Source organism: Cherax quadricarinatus, chromosome 2, assembly GCF_038502225.1.
Source record: "Cherax quadricarinatus isolate ZL_2023a chromosome 2, ASM3850222v1, whole genome shotgun sequence".
NCBI classification, from domain to species: domain Eukaryota; kingdom Metazoa; phylum Arthropoda; class Malacostraca; order Decapoda; family Parastacidae; genus Cherax; species Cherax quadricarinatus.
The window spans coordinates 78,907,021-78,928,553 of NC_091293.1; the positions used below are offsets into that span (position 1 = coordinate 78,907,021).

The window sequence follows — 21,533 nt, forward strand, 5'->3', positions numbered from 1 at the left end:
ATGTCCCTTAGCAGCTTCTTCACCTCCTCCTCATTTGTATGTATGTCATCCACAACACTTGTTGGTATATTCCTTGCTGGTGTCCCCCTCTGTTCTGTCCCCCCAGAGGCCTTCCTGTCTCCACTGTGTATGTATGTATGTATGTATGTATGTATGTATGTATGTATGTATGTATGTATGTATGTATGTATGTATGTATGTATGTATATATGTATGTATGTGTGTGTGTGTGTGTGCGTGTGTGTGTGTGTAACGAAATCAGTATAGAATTCGTATTAAAAAAATCCTTTAGGATAAATAAATAAAGCAAAAATAATATATACTTTAATGTTACTTAAATAGGAAATACCCAGAAGTCCTTCCGGGTATATGCCAGCTTATAAAGTATTTATTAGACTCGTAGTTTAATATATAGAACGTTTATTCTCTTATCAGAGGCTGTGGGTCCCTAGTTAATACCATTTGTGGTAGCTCCTTATACGGTACACAGACACATACACACACACACACACAAACACATACACACAAAGAAACTGACTGGGAAAACCTGGAGCCACATGTGGGCCCAGAAATGTGTAAGGCTAAGATGATGGAGGTGGTAATGGAAAACCTTATGTACCAACACGTAAGGGACACTGCCAGTGAGAGGGAGGAGAGGATGAACCAGCAAGACTGGACCTTGTATTCACTTTCAGTAGTGCGGATATTAAGGACATCACATATGAAAGACCTCTAGGGGCTAGCGATCACTTGGTTCTGAGCTTCGAATACATAGTAGAGTTTCAAGTGGAAAGGAAAGCAGGAAGGGCAGGACGAATGTATTCAAACTACAAGAGAGGCGACTACACAGGCATGAAGAATTTCCTACACGAGGTTCAGTTTAACAGAAAATGGGCAGGGAGATCACCAAATGAGATGATGGAATATGTGACAACAATATGCAAGGATGCAAAGGAGAGGTTTGTACCCAAGGGCAACAGACATAATGAGAAGGCCAGGGCGAGTTCTTGGTTCACCCAAAGGTGTAGATAGGCCAGAACAGTGTGTAAGAGACTGGAAGGAGTGTAGAAGGCAAAGGGCCCAGGAGAATAATGAGAGCAGTAGAAAAGTTAGAAATGAATGTAAATAGCTTGTCAATAAAGTTAGGGATCATTAACCTTGTCAAACCCTGTGTAAAAAAAAAAAAAAAAAAAAAAAAAAAAAGGCAGGCCCAACGACAATACGAAAATGACAAAGTAGCGAAAGTGAAGTCTGACCTGAATCTGTTGTATAGTCACATCAGGAATAAAACAACGGTCAAAGATCAGGTAAACAGGCTCAGGAAGGAAGGAGGGGAGTTTACAAAAAACGACCGAGAAGTGAGACAGTAGGGAATCCAGAAAGACGGAGAGGTAGATTACACCATCAAGTGCTGGACACAATACATACAACCGAGGTGGTGGTGAAGAGGCTGCTAAACGAGCTAGATATCTCAAAGGCGATGGGGCCGGATAACATCTCTCCATGGGTCCCGAGAGAGGGACCAGAGGCTCTCTGTGTACCACTAACAACAATATTCAGCACATATATCCATAACCCTGAGGTATGGACTAACATTATCAGGACAAAAGCTGAGGCATTTTCACTGACTTTTTATTTTATGGGGTGGGGAATGGTGAGAGCAGATCCTTTGATAATGCATTGATTATTTTTGTTTGAAATAGATTACTCTATCTGATTCTGTATATCAACAACGAGTACACATAGCACACGTCCATAACTCATACTGTAAACTTAGTGCATTTTTTGTGCCCCATAGAGTGCGCCTCTCTAACTTAAGTCACTAATAAAACAAGCTCAGTAATATGTCATATAATATTTTTATAATGACATCAAGAACACGTCTCTGTTTTCGTCTAGAACTAACATAAGAATGGAAGACTTTCTGGTTTATGCTAAGACAGTTGTATGTGTAACAAACAATGCAAACTACGAACATTTCTCAGACAAACTAAGTGTTGAGGACGGGGCACTACCAGCATAAATCTGATCCTGTAATCACTAGCACAATCAATATAATAAAAAATCTCTCACCAAGTTACAAACATTTTCATAGTTGCTTTGGAAACTGAAAAAAAAAATATTGATAAAAAACTGGTACATAACAGCAAGTTTTAATTTGATGAATACCTAAATCCTTCAAGCATATAGAAAAATATTAATATTTTTTTATGCCAAAAATAAATTCTTGAATAAAAATTTTTTTATGTATAACAAGTGCGGTACAATAAACAATATAACAATATAATGAAATGTCTTGATGCTACATATTTCTTACCTGTAATACAGTGACAGGAATCACTGTATTACTTATGGTAGAGTAAATGTCACTGTATCACTATAACTGACAGGTAATACAGTGACAGGACTGTCTGTCACTGTAATCATGATACAGTAACTGACAGGTGATAGTGATATGGCTGGCTATTACTCTATTACCTGTGATACAGTGATACATACTGTATCACCTGTGATACAGTGATACTGTATCACCTGTGATACATACTGTAGCACCTGTGATAATACTGTATCACCTATGATACACACTGTATCACTTGTGATACAGTGATACGTACTGTATCACCTGTGATACAGTGATACATACTGTATCACCTGTGATACAGTGATACATACTGTATCACCTGTGATACAGTGATACATACTGTATCACCTGTGATACAGTGATACTGTATCACCTGTGATACATACTGTATCACCTGTGATACATACTGTATCACCTGTGATAATACTGTATCACCTATGATACACACTGTACGTACTGTATCATACAGTGATACATACTGTATCACCTGTGATACAGTGATACATACTATATCACCTGTGATACAGTGATACGTACTGTATCATCTGTGATACATACTGTATCACCTGTGATACAGTGAAACATACTGTATCACCTGTGATACAGTGATACATACTGTATCACCTGTGATAATGCTGTATCACCTATGATACACACTGTATAACCTGTGATACAGTGATACGTACTGTATCACCTGTGATACATACAGTATCACCTGTGATACAGTGATACTGTATTACCTGTGATACATACAGTATCACCTGCGATAATACTGTGTCACCTATGATACACACTGTATCACCTGTGATACAGTGATACGTACTGTATCACCTGTGATACAGTGATACGTACTGTATCACCTGTGATACAGTGATAAATACTATATCACCTGTGATACAGTGATACGTACTGCATCACCTTTGATACAGTGATACGTACTGCATCACCTGTGATACAGTGATACGTACTGCATCACCTGTGATACAGTGATACGTACTGCATCAACTGTGATACAGTGATACGTACTGCATCACCTGTGATACAGTGATACGTACTGCATCACCTGTAATACAGTGATACATATTGTATCTCTTTTTCTTAACTATATGAATACAGATAACTGAAAACTTGACTCATACATCTATTCATAAATAGTGACTGACTTCATAGCTTACAACACTGGCTGCATAGCTTACAACACTGACTGCATAGCTCACAACACTGACTGCATAGCTCATAACACTGGCTATGTAGCACTTACTACAGTGGCTGGAACAATTCACAACTAACATACAGTACCTTCGACAGAACAGTTCAGTCCAACTGGAAACACTGCTTGAATAATTCACAAATTACCCAGAATTTACAGATAAAAATTCGGACCACTTTCGATCTATCGTGGACCGAAAATGGATGTTTTTAATCCACCTGAATAATAAACTTAGGAGTGACGGAAGCTGGAACATTTGGCTGCCTAGTTAGGGGCAGAGGCGTTACAATTCAATAATTTTTTCTTCCTGGCTCAGTTGTGTTTTGTTAATGGTTCCAGACCGACCACTGTCAAGCTACAAACTTCTCCACTGTATAAGTAATTTGTGATCTCTAAGGCTTGTTTTTCCTATAATAAAACGTTGTTTTGTTCACTGATAAACTGGAGAAATACAGACAGGTTTATTGTGATTTCCAAAAATAAAATCTAAAAAAAAAGTCCTTTAGAAAGATGAGAAATATCAACGTTTTAAGTTATTATAGAGAAAGAGTAACGTGCTAATGTTTCGTATAAATTATCTGAAGAAACAAGTTACGTAATAAAGTACTTTACTTGAATAAAAGGAATGAGGGCCTCCTGTAGTTCACTCTGAGGACCCACAACATTGGAGATACACACAAAAAGGCCTCAAGGAAAAATTGCGACTTCATTTAGCCATTTAAATATTCCACTTCCTCTACCATCCCATCTTTTGTTATTTCACCAATATATAAATTCACAAATATATATAAATATATAAATATTTAATATATAAATTTAAGAAGCAGGCAACGAAGCAGTGAATGCGTAAATGTAAGGCGGCAGTTTAGGAAACGTTATACAGTGGACCCCCGCATAACGATCACCTCCGAATGCGACCAATTATGTAAGTGTATTTATGTAAGTGCGTTTGTACGTGTATGTTTGGGGGTCAAATTCGGTCAGTACTGGCACCTAAACATACTTCTGGAGAGAAAAAATATCGTTAACCGGGGGTCCACTGTATTTGTTAATAGCAATGACAGTATTCAAGGACATTTGTCAGAAATAGTGGTTGTTCTGAAGGCTTAAGTTGATGATGCTTTGATTTCTTCAGTGAAGATCTCTGTTACAACATAAAAATATTAAAAACGTAAGCAATGTGAGATATATGATAATAGTCTTCAGAGTGGCACTCTTACTCCTGATACAACAAGTTTACCTGGAGTTTACCTGGAGAGGGTTTCGGAGATCAACTCCCCCGCAGCTCGGTCTGAGACCAGGCCTCATGATGGATCAGGGTCTGATCAACCAGTCAGTAATTTCATCTCCAGTGTGACTTTTATAGGTCCTATAATTTCATCACCAACGTGCGACTTACTCCTTTTACTACAAGGTTAGTCTTATAATTTTATAACCATTGTGTCACTGTTACTCCTGGTACTACGAGGTAGGTCCTATAATTTAGTGCACGTATCATGTACAGGGAGAGGAGAGTCCGGGTGAGTGAGGGCCATAACAGCATCATGCGTTGAGTGGAAAATGTTCTCTGGAGGAATAACTTTGAGTGTTCCACACACTTCCAGGGTTTCCAGTACATTTTCTGAAAACCAGACGAAGATGTTTCATGGTAACAATTTTAAACTAAAATGCGGTGTTTACTTATTCAATTATCGACGAGTATATATATGTCGTGCCGAATATGTAAAACTGGCCAATTAGCAAGAACTCATTCAAAAGTAAGTCCTTTCTAAAATTTTCTCTTATACGTTTAAAGATATATTTTTTCTTTAATTTTAATGTAAAAATTTTTAATTTTGCTCCAGAAGAAAATTAGAAAACTTACCTAACCTTATTATAACAAGAAAAATTTATTTTAGCCTAACCCAACTAAATATATTTTAAATTTGTTTACAATAATTTAATACTAAACAAACACAGTGAAATATATTTTTTTCGTTACGTTCAGAATGATTTTGGCGAAATTATTGCATACACAAATTTTCACTTGTCCTATATGGCAAGATGAGCGTTGCTATTTAAGCCAAGATCGCAAGTTCTGCCTATTCGGCACGATATATATATATATATATATATATATATATATATATATATATATATATATATATATATATATATATATATATATATATATATATATATACATATATATATATATATACGGATTGGCAAACAACATAGACAACATACCTGAGAGAGAAGCCAGACACACAGTAATACCAGCCTCCTGGTATTCTTTACACAGCTGAGACAGTAGGTAACCACCACTGGAGTCTGTGTAACATACACCACTCATCTCTACCACCAGGTACTGTACCTGCTACAAAAAGAATATGTACGGTAACCATTATTATATTTTGAAATATAAACATTATAATTGCCAATGTAATATTTAGATGTTTAGTTTAATGTTTCCACTGTAATAGTACTGAAACATTTTTTTCGTTTTATTAAGGTAATTGAACGCTGTCAGACAACTGTTCACGGTCAGTATTGACCGTAAGTACCTAAAACAACGTTTATACAAGCCACAAAACATGTGGGGCTCGAAACCATGGAAATGTGTCTCCTAAAACTGGCAGGTCTACCATGGGTTCGAGTCCCACCCATTCTCTGATTTGTTTGCAATTGTATTATTACGATTTCTTGAGTTACAACGTTAGTACAGCTTTGTCTTGTTGCCGACAACCAGGATGCGAAGAAGACGTCCAGGAACTCTCCTTCTCCAGATGTTAATTTTACATCTTAATTCTTCGGCGAATTTACCCTTCTACGTCTAGTTTTGGTTTAAAAAGACACGTAAGCAAACACTAGGACATATTAGAAAAAAGTTTCGGATCCTGGGACCTTGATCACTTCAGAAGTAATCACTTCCTTCCTTCAGAAGTGATCAAGGTTCCAGGACCGAAACGTCTTCTAATAAATACGGCATAGTGTTTGTTCACGTGTTTTTGTAAACCAATTTGTCGGTATCTATTGCCAAGGTTTATACCATCTATTTTTTTTATCTTTGTAGTAAACCTTTCAAGGAGAGTGAGGGACAGGTGAGACCAGGTGAGACCAGGTGAGACCAGGTGAGACCAGGTGAGACCAGGTGAGACAAGAGATAACTTAAGTGCAGATAATCTGATTCTCCAGTGATAACACCTTACCAGGTAACATGACACCTCTCTCTCTTCTGATGTACCTCCCTCTCTCTCTCTCTCTCTCTCTCTCTCTCTCTCTCTCTCTCTCTCTCTCTCTCTCTCTTGTGTGTACTGATGAGGACGTGATGTGAAACGTCTGATGTGAAACGAGAGGTGAAGTCCTCAACATCACTGCGTCTGATGTGAAAAGAGATTACCACATCCGATGTGAAACATTCCGTAAGGGAAGTACCTAGTAATCTCACTCCTACGTGACACATCACAGAAATAACATCACCAGTCCTACAGTGAGTGATGTGATATATACACAAGGTAACATCATAAAGAAACATCAGTAAAGATTCCCAATGTCGCACAAGTGTCTCGTTCTTCAACTTGTGGTTTATCAAAACCATTTTCGACACACTTCACGAAGGTCATCAAGCATTAATATAAGGTGTAAGTGCAAATTCTTCCTACTAAGAGCACTTGATGTATGGCGGAGACAATCGAAATCAATCCTCTCGCCATGTTCAAATTCTTAATATTAGCTGAATTCAATGCTAATTTGGGAGGATTATTATTATTTTAAGAATGTTACGTTATTCCCTCTCTCGAGGAAGTCACCAAGTTTGAGTTTTCCTGTACACGCCATTCATATCCCATTCACGTTTAGCTAGGCAATGATTTTAGGTGAATACTACCTTGGTCAGCTGGGTGGTGAGGTCAGCCTCCAGCTGCTGCTGTTTCTCAACTAGTGACTTGCTTGCAGCAATAGTGATTGGGTTGAGACCAGTGACAGACATCAGCTCCCGACGGAAATATTCACTGTTAGCAAAGTGCAGCGGACCGATAAACTGGAAGATACTCACTGTCGGCACTTCTGCTGTCTATATATAAAAAGAAAGAATCCATAAATTCATTGTACATACAGGATGTACTTAAGAGTCACTGATATAATAAAGTGCATGGGTGTTTGGCTAATTGAGTTTAAAGTAAAGGGTCATCAATTAAAGTTGCATGTAATCTGTTCACCACCAGCCAAGATTACTTTTAACATCAAGAAATAGGGATTAAAGTAATCTTTCAGTGTAAATACATTGAGATATATATTCCTCTCAGTTTACATGTTCTTTGTATTAAAGATATTTACAGAAATAATTTTTCTTTTCTTATTCACAATATTCGTAATAATTTTTATTTAAAATATATTCTGCTGATATAAAAATTAGAACTTTTGAAATAAAACAAGGACCAAGAAGTTCGTATCATTCAGTGTATATATACATCGTGAAGTATGTATGATCTGGTATATATTCCCAACCTGTCCTCAAAACTCCCATACAAAATCTAAGTGGCTTTTCTCACGAACGTTTTCAGCAAATTTCTCGGTTAGGTTAGATTAGGTTATATTAGGTTAGGTTAGATTAGTTTAGATTAGGTTATGTTAGATTAGGTTAGGTTAACTTAGGACATTTTAGGTGAGGTTAGTTTGGGTTATCCTCTATCCATAAAAAATAACCAATTACATCTCACAACGTAAAAAATAAGACTATAAGATAAAGGAGATAAAAGTTCTTCCTCACGAACACAAAAGTGTGAACCACTGACCGCCGTAGAGAAGTGTTAGCCACTGAGCGCCGTAGAGAAGTGTTAGCCACTGAGCGCCGTAGAGAAGTGTTAGCCACTGAGCGCCGTAGAGAAGTGTTAGCCACTGAGCGCTGCAGAGAAATGTGAGCCACTGAGCGTAATAGATAAGTGTGAGCCACTGAGCGCTGTAGAAAAAACTGAGATTCAGACTGTTTAAGGGGCTTTATCAGTCCCCTGTTTAACTGTCTTTACAACAGTCAAATTTGTCTGTTAGTAAGAAGACGGGAAGCCTGTACATTTCAGTGTATATACACAGAAAGAGTGCGTACTTTTCAGTGAATATATATACACACTGAGAGGTTATTGTAATCCCTGGTTGAAGAGACTAAAGTATTGACTGGTAATGAACAGGCGACATTCATCCTTAATTACCTTCGAGTAGTCTATGAGCTTCAAATTTCACAAGCGATGCTCATAATAAACAATAAAAAAAGTTACAGTGATAAAAAAACAAGAGATGGAAAACTTACCATGGAATATTTGTTGACGTTTAGGTAAACATCGGTGTTTGGAACACGTCCGAGACGAGCAGTTTTGGGTTGTTGTGAACGATAGAGCAGAACCACCAGTGATGTGACGATACCCAACAACAAGCCATAGTCTATGTCTATAATTACAACACCGAGGAAGGAAGCCAGCCATATCATTGCGTCGGGACGAGACACACCCCACACCCTCTTCAGGTCTCTCACCTGCATGAACATTCCCTTCAGTGCCACTACGATGATGGAAGACAGTACAGCCTGAAAAAATGGGAAGAATCCGTAAAGGAAATGAAAAATTACTCCAATTTCTTGAATTAAGAGCCCTTCACCGCCTTTCTCCCTTGACAGTTTTAGATGACTCGATAAATTGGTCACATTTTGTGTGTTTAATTATTCCATCCTGTACGTAGATATATATACAAATATGTCGTGCCGAATAGGCAGAACTTGGGATGGCTTAAATACCAACGCTCATCTTGCCATATAGGACAAGTGAAAATTTGTGTATGCAATAATTTCGCAAAAATAATTCTGAACCTAACGAAAAATATATATTTCACTGTGTTTGTTTAATATTAAATTACTGTAAACGTATTTAAAATATATTTAGTAGGATTAGGATAAAATAAATTGCGCTTGTTATAATAAGGTTAGGTAAGTTTTCTAAGATTCTTTTGTTGCAAAATTAAATTTTTTACATTAACATTAATGAAAAAAATATATCTTTAAACGTATAAGAGAAAATTTCAGAAAGGACTTAATTTTAAATGAGTTCTTGCTAATTGACCAGTTTTACATATTCGGCACGACATATATATATATATATATATATATATATATATATATATATATATATATATATATATATATATATGTATATATATATATATATAGATAACAGGGATATCTTGCTACTCCTACTTACACTTTGGTCACACTTCACAGACACGCACATGCATATATATATATATACATACATCTAGGTTTTTCTCCTTATTCTAAATAGCTCTTGTTCTTTTTTTATTTCTTCTATTGTCCATGGGGAAGTGGAAAAGAATCTTTCCTCCGTAAGCCATGCGTGTCGTATGAGGCGACTAAAATGCCGGGAGCAATGGGCTAGTAACCCCTTCTCCTGTATACATTTACTAAAAAAGAGAAGAAGAAAAACTTTATAAAACTGGGTTGTTTAAATGTGCGTGGATGTAGTGCGGATGACAAGAAACAGATGATTGCTGATGTTATGAATGAAAAGAAGTTGGATGTCCTGGCTCTAAGCGAAACAAAGCTGAAGGGGGTAGGAGAGTTTCAGTGGGGGGAAATAAATGGGATTAAATCTGGAGTATCTGAGAGAGTTAGAGCAAAGGAAGGGGTAGCAGTAATGTTAAATGATCAGTTATGGAAGGAGAAAAGAGAATATGAATGTGTAAATTCGAGAATTATGTGGATTAAAGTAAAGGTTGGATGCGAGAAGTGGGTCATAATAAGCGTGTATGCACCTGGAGAAGAGAGGAATGCAGAGGAGAGAGAGAGATTTTGGGAGATGTTAAGTGAATGTATAGGAGCCTTTGAACCAAGTGAGAGAGTAATTGTGGTAGGGGACCTGAATGCTAAAGTAGGAGAAACTTTTAGAGAGGGTGTGGTAGGTAAGTTTGGGGTGCCAGGTGTAAATGATAATGGGAGCCCTTTGATTGAACTTTGTATAGAAAGGGGTTTAGTTATAGGTAATACATATTTTAAGAAAAAGAGGATAAATAAGTATACACGATATGATGTAGGGCGAAATGACAGTAGTTTGTTGGATTATGTATTGGTAGATAAAAGACTGTTGAGTAGACTTCAGGATGTACATGTTTATCGAGGGGCCACAGATATATCAGATCACTTTCTAGTTGCAGCTACACTGAGAGTAAAAGGTAGATGGGATACAAGGAGAATAGAAGCATCAGGGAAGAGAGAGGTGAAGGTTTATAAACTAAAAGAGGAGGCAGTTAGGGTAAGATATAAACAGCTATTGGAGGATAGATGGGCTAATGAGAGCATAGGCAATGGGGTCGAAGAGGAATGGGGTAGGTTTAAAAATGTTGTGTTAGAGTGTTCAGCAGAAGTTTGTGGTTACAGGAAAGTGGGTGCAGGAGGGAAGAGGAGCGATTGGTGGAATGATGATGTAAAGAGAGTAGTAAGGGAGAAAAAGTTAGCATATGAGAAGTTTTTACAAAGTATAAGTGATGCAAGGAGGGAAGAGTATATGGAGAAAAAGAGAGAGGTTAAGAGAGTGGTGAAGCAATGTAAAAAGAGAGCAAATGAGAGAGTGGGTGAGCTGTTATCAACAAATTTTGTTGAAAATAAGAAAAAGTTTTGGAGTGAGATTAACAAGTTAAGGAAGCCTAGAGAACAAATGGATTTGTCAGTTAAAAATAGGAGAGGAGAGTTATTAAATGGAGAGTTAGAGGTATTGGGAAGATGGAGGGAATATTTTGAGGAATTGTTAAATGTTGATGAAGATAGGGAAGCTGTGATTTCGTGTATAGGGCAAGGAGGAATAACATCTTGTAGGAGTGAGGAAGAGCCAGTTGTGAGTGTGGGGGAAGTTCGTGAGGCAGTAGGTAAAATGAAAGGGGGTAAGGCAGCCGGGATTGATGGGATAAAGATAGAAATGTTAAAAGCAGGTGGGGATATAGTTTTGGAGTGGTTGGTGCAATTATTTAATAAATGTTTGGAAGAGGGTAAGGTACCTAGGGATTGGCAGAGAGCATGCATAGTTCCTTTGTATAAAGGCAAAGGGGATAAAAGAGAGTGCAAAAATTATAGGGGGATAAGTCTGTTGAGTGTACCTGGTAAAGTGTATGGTAGAGTTATAATTGAAAGAATTAAGAGTAAGACGGAGAATAGGATAGCAGATGAACAAGGAGGCTTTAGGAAAGGTAGGGGGTGTGTGGACCAGGTGTTTACAGTGAAACATATAAGTGAACAGTATTTAGATAAGGCTAAAGAGGTCTTTGTGGCATTTATGGATTTGGAAAAGGCGTATGACAGGGTGGATAGGGGGGCAATGTGGCAGATGTTGCAAGTGTATGGTGTAGGAGGTAGGTTACTGAAAGCAGTGAAGAGTTTTTACGAGGATAGTGAGGCTCAAGTTAGAGTATGTAGAAAAGAGGGAAATTTTTTCCCAGTAAAAGTAGGCCTTAGACAAGGATGTGTGATGTCACCGTGGTTGTTTAATATATTTATAGATGGGGTTGTAAGAGAAGTAAATGCGAGGGTCTTGGCAAGAGGCGTGGAGTTAAAAGATAAAGAATCACACACAGGGTGGGAGTTGTCACAGCTGCTCTTTGCTGATGACACTGTGCTCTTGGGAGATTCTGAAGAGAAGCTGCAGAGATTGGTGGATGAATTTGGTAGGGTGTGCAAAAGAAGAAAATTAAAGGTAAATATAGGAAAGAGTAAGGTTATGAGGATAACAAAAAGATTAGGTGATGAAAGATTGAATATCAGATTGGAGGGAGAGAGTATGGAGGAGGTGAACGTATTCAGATATTTGGGAGTGGACGTGTCAGCGGATGGGTCTATGAAAGATGAGGTGAATCATAGAATTGATGAGGGAAAAAGAGTGAGTGGTGCACTTAGGAGTCTGTGGAGACAGAGAACTTTGTCCTTGGAGGCAAAGAGGGGAATGTATGAGAGTATAGTTTTACCAACGCTCTTATATGGGTGTGAAGCATGGGTGATGAATGTTGCAGCGAGGAGAAGGCTGGAGGCAGTGGAGATGTCATGTCTGAGGGCAATGTGTGGTGTGAATATAATGCAGAGAATTCGTAGTTTGGAAGTTAGGAGGAGGTGCGGGATTACCAAAACTGTTGTCCAGAGGGCTGAGGAAGGGTTGTTGAGGTGGTTCGGACATGTAGAGAGAATGGAGCGAAACAGAATAACTTCAAGAGTGTATCAGTCTGTAGTGGAAGGAAGGCGGGGTAGGGGTCGGCCTAGGAAGGGTTGGAGGGAGGGGGTAAAGGAGGTTTTGTGTGCGAGGGGCTTGGACTTCCAGCAGGCATGCGTGAGCGTGTTTGATAGGAGTGAATGGAGACAAATGGTTTTTAATACTTGACGTGCTGTTGGAGTGTGAGCAAAGTAACATTTATGAAGGGATTCAGGGAAACCGGCAGGCCGGACTTGAGTCCTGGAGATGGGAAGTACAGTGCCTGCACTCTGAAGGAGGGGTGTTAATGTTGCAGTTTAAAAACTGTAGTGTAAAGCACCCTTCTGGCAAGACAGTGATGAAGTGAATGAAGGTGAAAGTTTTTCTTTTTCGGGCCACCCTGCCTTGGTGGGAATCGGCCAGTGTGATAAAAAAAAAATATATATATATATATATATATATATTCTGGAGTCTGGATAATTCTTTCATCTACTGCATCTCATCTGACTCCAGTATATAAGTACCAATCTTCCTTCTTGTGTTTCAGATTCTTAAGACTACGGTGCTCATCACTCGCTCCTAGGATGAGGGACTGATTACCTCATCTTCCACTGTATTCTGTATATATTTCTACAGTCTTCAGATTATGTCCATATGTTGTATTGATAAAGCCATAGGATAGTGAAAAGTCTACGAAATAAAGATACCCAGATATTGCATATGTCTAATTAATCAGTATGTGTTGTGATGTAACGTTGAAAAACATTATAGATGCCCATGTTGATTGATAGGAAATATGATGACCACATAAAGCCTTGACAGGACTTGTAAGAATAGAAAAGGATCACTTCCTTGCGCCTGCAACAGGGACAACATGAGGCAACAGTTAAAAAGTGAGAAAAAGTATAGTGGAAAGGATAATATTAAATTTTCCTTCTCGAATCGAGTGGTTGACCAGTGGAATGCATTAAATGAGGAATTAATGAGTGTTATAGCCAATAAAATTTAAAATAAATATATGATGAATAGAGTAATTACTGGTAAATGCAGATAATTGTAAATAGGTAATTACACATGGAGCTCGTGGAGCAAGGAGATAGTGACCTAATAGCGACCAGTTAAGAGACGGAGCCAGAAGCTATGACCCGACCTCTGCAATCACAATTAGGTGAGTACACACACACCAGTCCCAGTGTCGTGATTTGCAACAATGATACTTGAATATTGGTAGTTCTTGGTTTGCAAGTTTGCAGGTGACTCAGACAGGGCCCAAATAACCAGTTAGGTAGGCTAGAGGATGACAACAACAGATAAACATAATACTCACGTTTGGGAGAGTTTCAAAGACGGGCCCAATAAACAGTAAGACAAACAGCAGTAGGAAGCAACAGACAAAGGAAGTTATCTGTGTAACACCACCGGCAGCTTCCTGTATGAGAGAGCGAGCCAGTGACACAGCGATGGGAGCACAGCCGAAGAACGATCCAAACACGTTACTGGCGCCCTGGAAGAAATACAGTAAGTATGAGATGATTTTAAATTTAAGTTTTGAGCATAAAACCTATTCATTACTTTACTGACTGGAAAGTACCAAAGTCTTGCTTTTTGTTTGTAGCAGGACACACAGGGGTTTAAGGATCAACACTCCTGAAATTAGAAGGATATACCAGCTATCGTGTACTTTGACTTTGGATTTTAAACTGGGTTCTGCATATTCCTGGGTTTCCTTGAAAGCCTGTTTGAGTTCAATAAATATCCTTCATAATTAGTTGCAAGAAAACTTTCCTTACAAATAGAGATTAAAGCATACTCTTATCATATATACATAGAGATATGCTTCTCAGTGTATATATCCTTGCCTACTTTTGCCACTGTTCCCAATGTACCCATTTCTTAAAACTCAGAACTTAAAGCGCAGAACAAGTCTATCTTCACTCGGTTATTCTGACACGTAAGCGGATCTTGCCCAAGTAAAGTGCACCAGTGCATTACTCCCACTTGCAATGACTTATTACAGTTCCTCGACGAAGGACTTCAGGACGGCAGAGCCTAACTGTAATGTCTTAATGCAGGATATCAGTTCAGGGTCCAAGTGGAAGGCATCAATGCAAGATTTTGAAGCTGGTGAATCCTGTTTCACGAACCAAATAGTTTCTTATTAAAACTAGATGTAGTTGTTGTTTTATAACTACGAGACTACAACAGCCTTGTTCACTCGTCTTTACCTCACTTACAGACCAGTTCTTTTCTTTACATAGAGTTCTGTGTATCTTTAGTAAGTAAGAGTTAGCCTGTAAGGCTATGTATCCATTGTCAATACATTTCTAACAAATATAGTTCATATATAATTTTACGACCCCATGGGGAAATGGAGAACAAATTTTTCCTGCGTAAGTCATGCGTGTTGTAAGAGGCGACTAAAATGCCGGGAGCAAGGTGCTAGTAACCCTTTCTCCTGTATAAATTATTAATATAAAAGGAAAGAAAACTTGCATTTTTTTTCTTTTGGGTCACCCTGCCTAGGTGGAAGATGGCCGGGGTGTTAAAAAATCATTTTACAAGTAAATACAACACAAACAAATGCAGTTTAAATCCCTACCAGAGCATATAGTTCTTGATTAGCATCAATACTGTAGTTGTGTCTCTTGGCAAATATCCTGGCCATAGAGAAGGAGACTACATAAGCCACCACACTGATCACTATAGAGTCCACTAACACTGTTGGCATCAGCTCGAAAGGTGGTAACGTAGGTTCAGGTAACCTGAAAGAAACAGCAAATATTATTTTATTACCAATATCCTGACTGAATGTAATTATAAGTTTAAATACCAGATAAAGTAACATACAGTGTAGTGCTGAGAGTATTAATTTAAAATGGCGTAAAAAAACATGAATTAAAATAATTAAAAGATACTCTCCCAACTGCATTTAAAGTGGAAAAAGTAATAAAATTTTAATTATTCAAACGAAACTGAAAAGCTGAATTTTTTCTATTAACACATCGGCCGTTTCCCACCAAGGCAGGGTGACCCGAAGACGAAGAAACACTTTCATTATCATTCACTCCATCACTGTCTTATCATAGGCGTGCCTACATTACAGTTAAAAAACTGCATCATATCAACACCCCTCCTTCAGAGTGCATGCAATGTATTTCCCACTTCCAGGACTCGAGTCCAGCTAACCGGTTTCACTGAATCCCTACATAAATGTTACTGTCCGCACACTCCCACAACACGCCAAACCTGAATATTTCTGCAGTTATTGTCCACAGCAAGGATTGCAATACTAAACCCAAACTAGCAGCAACTATTGTCTGTTTAACGATGCCTGTGAGACAGTAGCCCCTCATGTGTGTTTCTTTGTGTATATATGAACTGAAAATTTACTTTTAATCCTTATCATATAGTTTATGAAAGTATTCTTGTCTGATGGTTGACAGGAAACACGCTCCTGTAGTAGATAGGTTATAAACCCCCATTAATGACTCTCGTTTAGTAGATGGGTTATAAACCCTACTAATGACCCTGGTTTAGTAGATAAGTGATAAACGACCATCTTATTCTTTACGAGCTTTTGATAATTAATAATTTTGTTGAACATTTTGTAAATATTTAAATTTAATTGAAATTTAATTATGGCCAATTCATCTTGGTCATACTTGATTCCTGCTGTTTTTTTTTTCCCCCCATTATTTTAATTCGTTCATCCTTATTACTAAGATTTTTCTTTAAATTTCCTTAAAATACTAAAGAACTGTATTAATAACCCTTATAGCAGCCTCTGGAATTAACTACCCTCGTCTATGCTACCGATCTCGTGCACTGTATGTGCACCTGTCGCAATGTGTTCGGTCTGATATTCACCTCAAGAACTGTCTCCAAGTAGCGTATTTATAGATTCTCACCTCTAAAGCTCTACTTCGTCTGAGATCTTTTTCCCTCTACAATTTAGTTTTTTTTCTGTATTTCCAGTGACTACTTGTTTGACACAATAACTGGAGTCTATCAAACACTTCGTGTAGTCTCTTTCAATTCAGAGCCCATGTTTCACACCCATACAACAGTGTTGGTACCACTATACTCTGGTATATTCCCCTTTTGTTCAATTCCTCCATACTCCCTCCCTTCCATCTGATATCCAATTTCTCACTGCCTATTTTTTTTTGTTATCCTCATCATCTTGCTCTTTCCTAAGTTCACTTTTAATTTCTTTGTTTTACATACCTTCCCAGATTTCTCCACCAACTTCTGCAGCTTCACTTCAGAATCTCCCAAAAACACAGAGTCATCGGCAAAAAACAGCTGTGACAACTCTCAATCTCTATGTTTAATTTTTTAATCTCACACTTCTTCCTAACACTTCTACATTCACTTCTTTAACAACCCCATCCATAAATATGTTACACAACCAAGGTGGCATCAAGCATCCCTGTCTAAGGCCTACTTTTACTGGGAAATAATCTGCCTCTCCTCTATGTACCCTAGCGTGAAGCTCACTATCCTCATAACTCTTTACTGCTTAATTAAATGCCAGTAACCTACCACCTTTTTCATACACTTGCATCATCTGCCACATTGCTCCACTATCAACCCCATCATATGCCTCATCTAAATCCATAAATGCAATAAAGAGATTCCTTATCTTTATCTACGTATTGTTCACCTCTATGTTACTGCTAATACGACTCTGCTCATTATGTAGTCTTTAAAATTGTGTATCCAGGTGAACCAGATTTTTCATCTGTGCTAATTCCGAGTCTTTATCGTCTGTTTATCATCTGTTGACCCTGTAGGAATTTGGCATCACTATTTTGCTGTGAGATTCGCACATGTGCACGCACTATGCGTGCGTGTATGTGTGTGTACTCACCTAACCGTACTCACCTAACCGTACTCACCTAATTGTGATTGCAGGGGTTGAGACTCAGCTCCTGGCCCAGCCTCTTCACTGATCGCTGCTAGGTCCTCTCTCTGCTCCCTGAGCTTCTTCATACCTCGTCTTAAACATATGTATGGTTCCTGCCTCCACTACAACACTTGCTAGACTATTCCGCTTCCTGACAACTCTACGACTGAAGAAGTACTTCCTAACATCCCTTTCACTCGTCTGAGTCTTCAGCTTCCAGTTGTGACCCCTTGTTTCTGTGTCCCTTCTCTGGAACATTCTGTCTCTGTCCACCTTATCAATTCATAGCAGTATTTTGTATGTCGTTATAATGTCTCCCCTAACCCTCCTGTCCTCCAGCGTCGTCAGTCCGATTTCCCTCAACCTTTCTCCGTAGGACATATCCCTGAGCTCCAGTACTAGCCTTGTTGCAAACCTTTGTACTTTCTCTAATTTCTTAACGTGTGTGTGTGTGTGTATGAACGTTTATAGATTCTTACCAACTAGTTGACTTACCCAGTTGGAATCTCCCCGACAATTCTTATGTGATACACGTCATAAAGATTGGCCAGATAGGACACTGTGGTTCCTATGGACACAACAATGAGCTCGATGGGGATGGGTATCTTCGTCTTCTTGCGGAACCAAGGCTGTAGAAACAGAAGGATGAAATTAACATTTATCAACTAGGCCTACAACTAGGTCTAGTTGTTGTAGATCTAGTTGTTGTAGGCCTAGTTGTTGTAGGGCTAGCTGTTGTAAGCCTAGCTGTTGTAGGCCTAGCTATTTTAGACCTAGCTGATGTAGGCCTAGTTGTTGTAGGTCTGGTTGTTGTAAGCCTAGCTGTTGTAGGCCTAGTTGTTGTAGGCCTAGCTGTTGTAGGCCTAGTTGTAGGTCTAGTTGTTGTAGGCCTAGGTTTTGTAGGCCTAGCTGTTGTAGGCCTAGCTGTTGAAGGCTTAGCTGTTGTAGGCATAGCTGTTGTAGGCCTAGCTGTTGTAGGCCTAGCTGTTGCAGGCCTAGTTGTTGTAGGCCTAGCTGTTGTACGACTATCTGTTGTAGGCCTAGCTGTTATAGGCCTAGATGTTGCTGGATGAAAGTGACCCCATTACAGTTCAAGCTTATTGGTACACCATACCCACAATTAGAAGGATAATTGGCAAGACTTGGGTATTTCCATTCATCCATAAAGATACCTGGGTATCTCCATTTATCAGTAAAGCTACCTGAGTATCTCCATTCATCAATAAAGATACCTGGGTATCTCCATTCATCAATAAAGATACCTGGGTATCTCCATTCATCAATAAAGATACCTGGGTATCTCCATTCATCAATAAAGATACCTGGGTATCTCCATTCATCAATAAAGATACCTGGCATCTCCATTCATCAATAAATATACCTGGGCATCTGAATGCATCAATAAAGATAGATGGGTACCTCCATTCATCAATTAAAATAGATGGGTATCTCCATACATCAATAAAGATAGCTGGGTATCTCCACTCACTAATAAAGATATCTGAGTATCTAAATACAACAATAAAGATACCCTGGTGAGTAGTTACCTTGAGAACCTCACTGTTGATCGCCATGACAGATATCGTGATGGCGGAAATCACTACCTCTGCTGGGTTTGAAGACATTATTTGACTGAAGATTCCTCCATATGTCTGGAAAAAAGAATAAATATATTTATAAGTATTATTTTTTATTTCATGTGAGCTTCAGTTTTTTAACTTTCGTGAAAGAAAAATACTTAGGATAAAATGAGTATTGTACAACTAATTATAAATAGTTGAAACCCCATTAATATGAATATTTTTCTAAATGCAGAACATCTTCCAAGTTTAAATGATGTAAATGTAAGTAAATAATAGTATTTAATTAAATAAACAACTCAAGTTATCTTCACTATAAACAACTCAAGTTATCTTCACTATAAACAACTCAAGTTATCTTCACTATAAACAACTCAAGTTATCTTCACTATAAACAACTCAAGTTATCTTCACTGAGGAGCCGTGACACTGCAGCGGTGGATTTCTAACCTTGGTAACCCGGTGGATGCCTTACCACTGAACGGGTCATGAACTAAGACCTGTGTCATGAGACACAGGTCTTAGTTCATGTTGTTTACTGTTGTTTACTGTTGTTTACTGTTGTTTACTGTTGTTTACTGACGAACAAAACATCACCAAACGCAGAAATCGACGTATATTTGTGTCACTACTGGTGATAAGTTTCGAGAGTTTTCTTTTTTACTCCCGGAGCCCGGCGATAGGCCAGGCTTGTCTGGTGTAAGTCTGATCAATCAGATTGTTGCGGTTGGAGGCCCGTTACCCACACATCCATCACAGCCTGGTTGATTTGGCACCTGGTGAAGATACTTGTAGAGTTTCCTCTTGAAAACTTCTAACTTCTACACTTGTTCCAGCAGTGTTTCTGATATCTTCTGGTAAGATGTTGAATAATCCCCTGGTTTTCACTGGGTTTATTTTGTACTTCCTCGAGTACTTTCCAGGTATACATTATCATGTATCTCTCTCCCGCTCCAGTGAGTACATACTGGTTCTATGCGGGCCTTAGACGATCTCTGTATTTGTTCCAGCTCTGATACTTTTCATGCCCTGATTGGGGCCGTCATCACTGAACAATATTCCAAATGAGGGAGCACTAGCGATTTGAAAAGAATCACCACTGACATCATTTCCCTTGTTTTGAAAGCTTTCACTACCCACCCCGTCATCCTCCTGGCTGTCGTGACATAATTGTTCCCAAGCCTTTCACGTGTTCCTGTCGTCCTACTTGACTATCCTCTTGAGTTTGGCATACAGTGTTCCTTTTGAGCTCTTCATTCTTGTAATAAAGTTGGTAGAATTACCGACAATATGTAAAGTAAAAGGACACAAGTGCAACTAATGTGACATTTATTGTGGCAACGTTTCGCTCTCCAGGAGCTTTATCAAGCCATTACGTAATGGCTTGATAAAGCTCCTGGAGAGCGAAACGTTGCCACAATAAATGTCACATTAGTTGCACTTGTGTCCTTTTACTTTACTCTTCATTCTTTCCATACCTAAGCAGCTGGAACGTATCGTCACTGAACGTCATGTTCTCCACTGACCACTGAAAAATACTGCTTATATCTTCCTGTAATTTTTCATTGTCTTCTACTGAAGTGACTTTCATACTTATTTTAGTGTCATCTGCAAATGATGATACATAATTGTGACAGGTGTTCACATGTATGTCTGCTATGAGGATGAGAAACAGCAGAGGTACCAGGACAGTGCCTTAGGGAACCGAGCTTTTTACGTCACGGATGCTCGATTTTGGTTTATTTACTACTACTTTTTGTGTTCTGTGTGTTAGGATCCAAAAAATCCATTTGCCTACCTTCCCCGTAATGACTATGGCCCTCATTTAATGAGCAATCTTCCCATGATTACATCTGTCAAATGCCTTTGCAAAGTCTGTGTATATCAAATCTGCATTTTGGTTGTCTTCGAAAGCCTCAGTAATTCTCTTATAGTGGTTCAGCAGCTGTGATAGGCATGATCGTCCTGCTCTAAAACCATGCTGGTTTAGGTTATGCCGATTGTGCTGTTCCATGAAATCTGTCATCTGCCGTCTCATCACTCTTTCTAAGATTTTTATGATGTAGGAAATTAGGGCTGCTAGTAAGTAATTTTTTATCTAGTGCTCTACTGCTTCCGTTATGCGAAGGAGCTATGTCTGCAATCTTTAAGTTCTTTAAGTTCATCTATATCTAGGTTCTTTCTCCAGGGAATACTGACGGCTTTTGCTAGTACTACTTTTCACTTTTTTTTATAAATATGGCATTCATGAATCTGGTCCATG

At 38.5% G+C, this 21,533-nt stretch overlaps 1 protein-coding gene across 3 annotated transcripts in view; it reads right to left on the bottom strand.

Annotated features, from left to right (window-relative positions):
- Positions 1-309: 309 nt before the first annotated feature.
- The window catches only part of LOC128684289 (prestin), a 101,387-nt gene continuing 80,163 nt past the window's right edge, over positions 310-21,533 (bottom strand). For 2 of the 3 annotated variants that reach the window (XM_070089142.1, XM_070089143.1), the window contains 8 exons: positions 19,238-19,342; positions 18,186-18,319; positions 15,381-15,543; positions 14,109-14,285; positions 8,857-9,129; positions 7,441-7,626; positions 5,802-5,931; positions 310-5,193 (listed from right to left, as the gene is read on the bottom strand). In XM_070089142.1, the coding sequence (XP_069945243.1) occupies positions 5,048-5,193; positions 5,802-5,931; positions 7,441-7,626; positions 8,857-9,129; positions 14,109-14,285; positions 15,381-15,543; positions 18,186-18,319; positions 19,238-19,342 (1,314 nt within the window). In that variant the 3' untranslated portion in view covers positions 310-5,047. The remainder of the gene's footprint in view (positions 5,194-5,801; positions 5,932-7,440; positions 7,627-8,856; positions 9,130-14,108; positions 14,286-15,380; positions 15,544-18,185; positions 18,320-19,237; positions 19,343-21,533) is intronic. The other variant, XM_070089147.1, reaches the window with a different exon arrangement.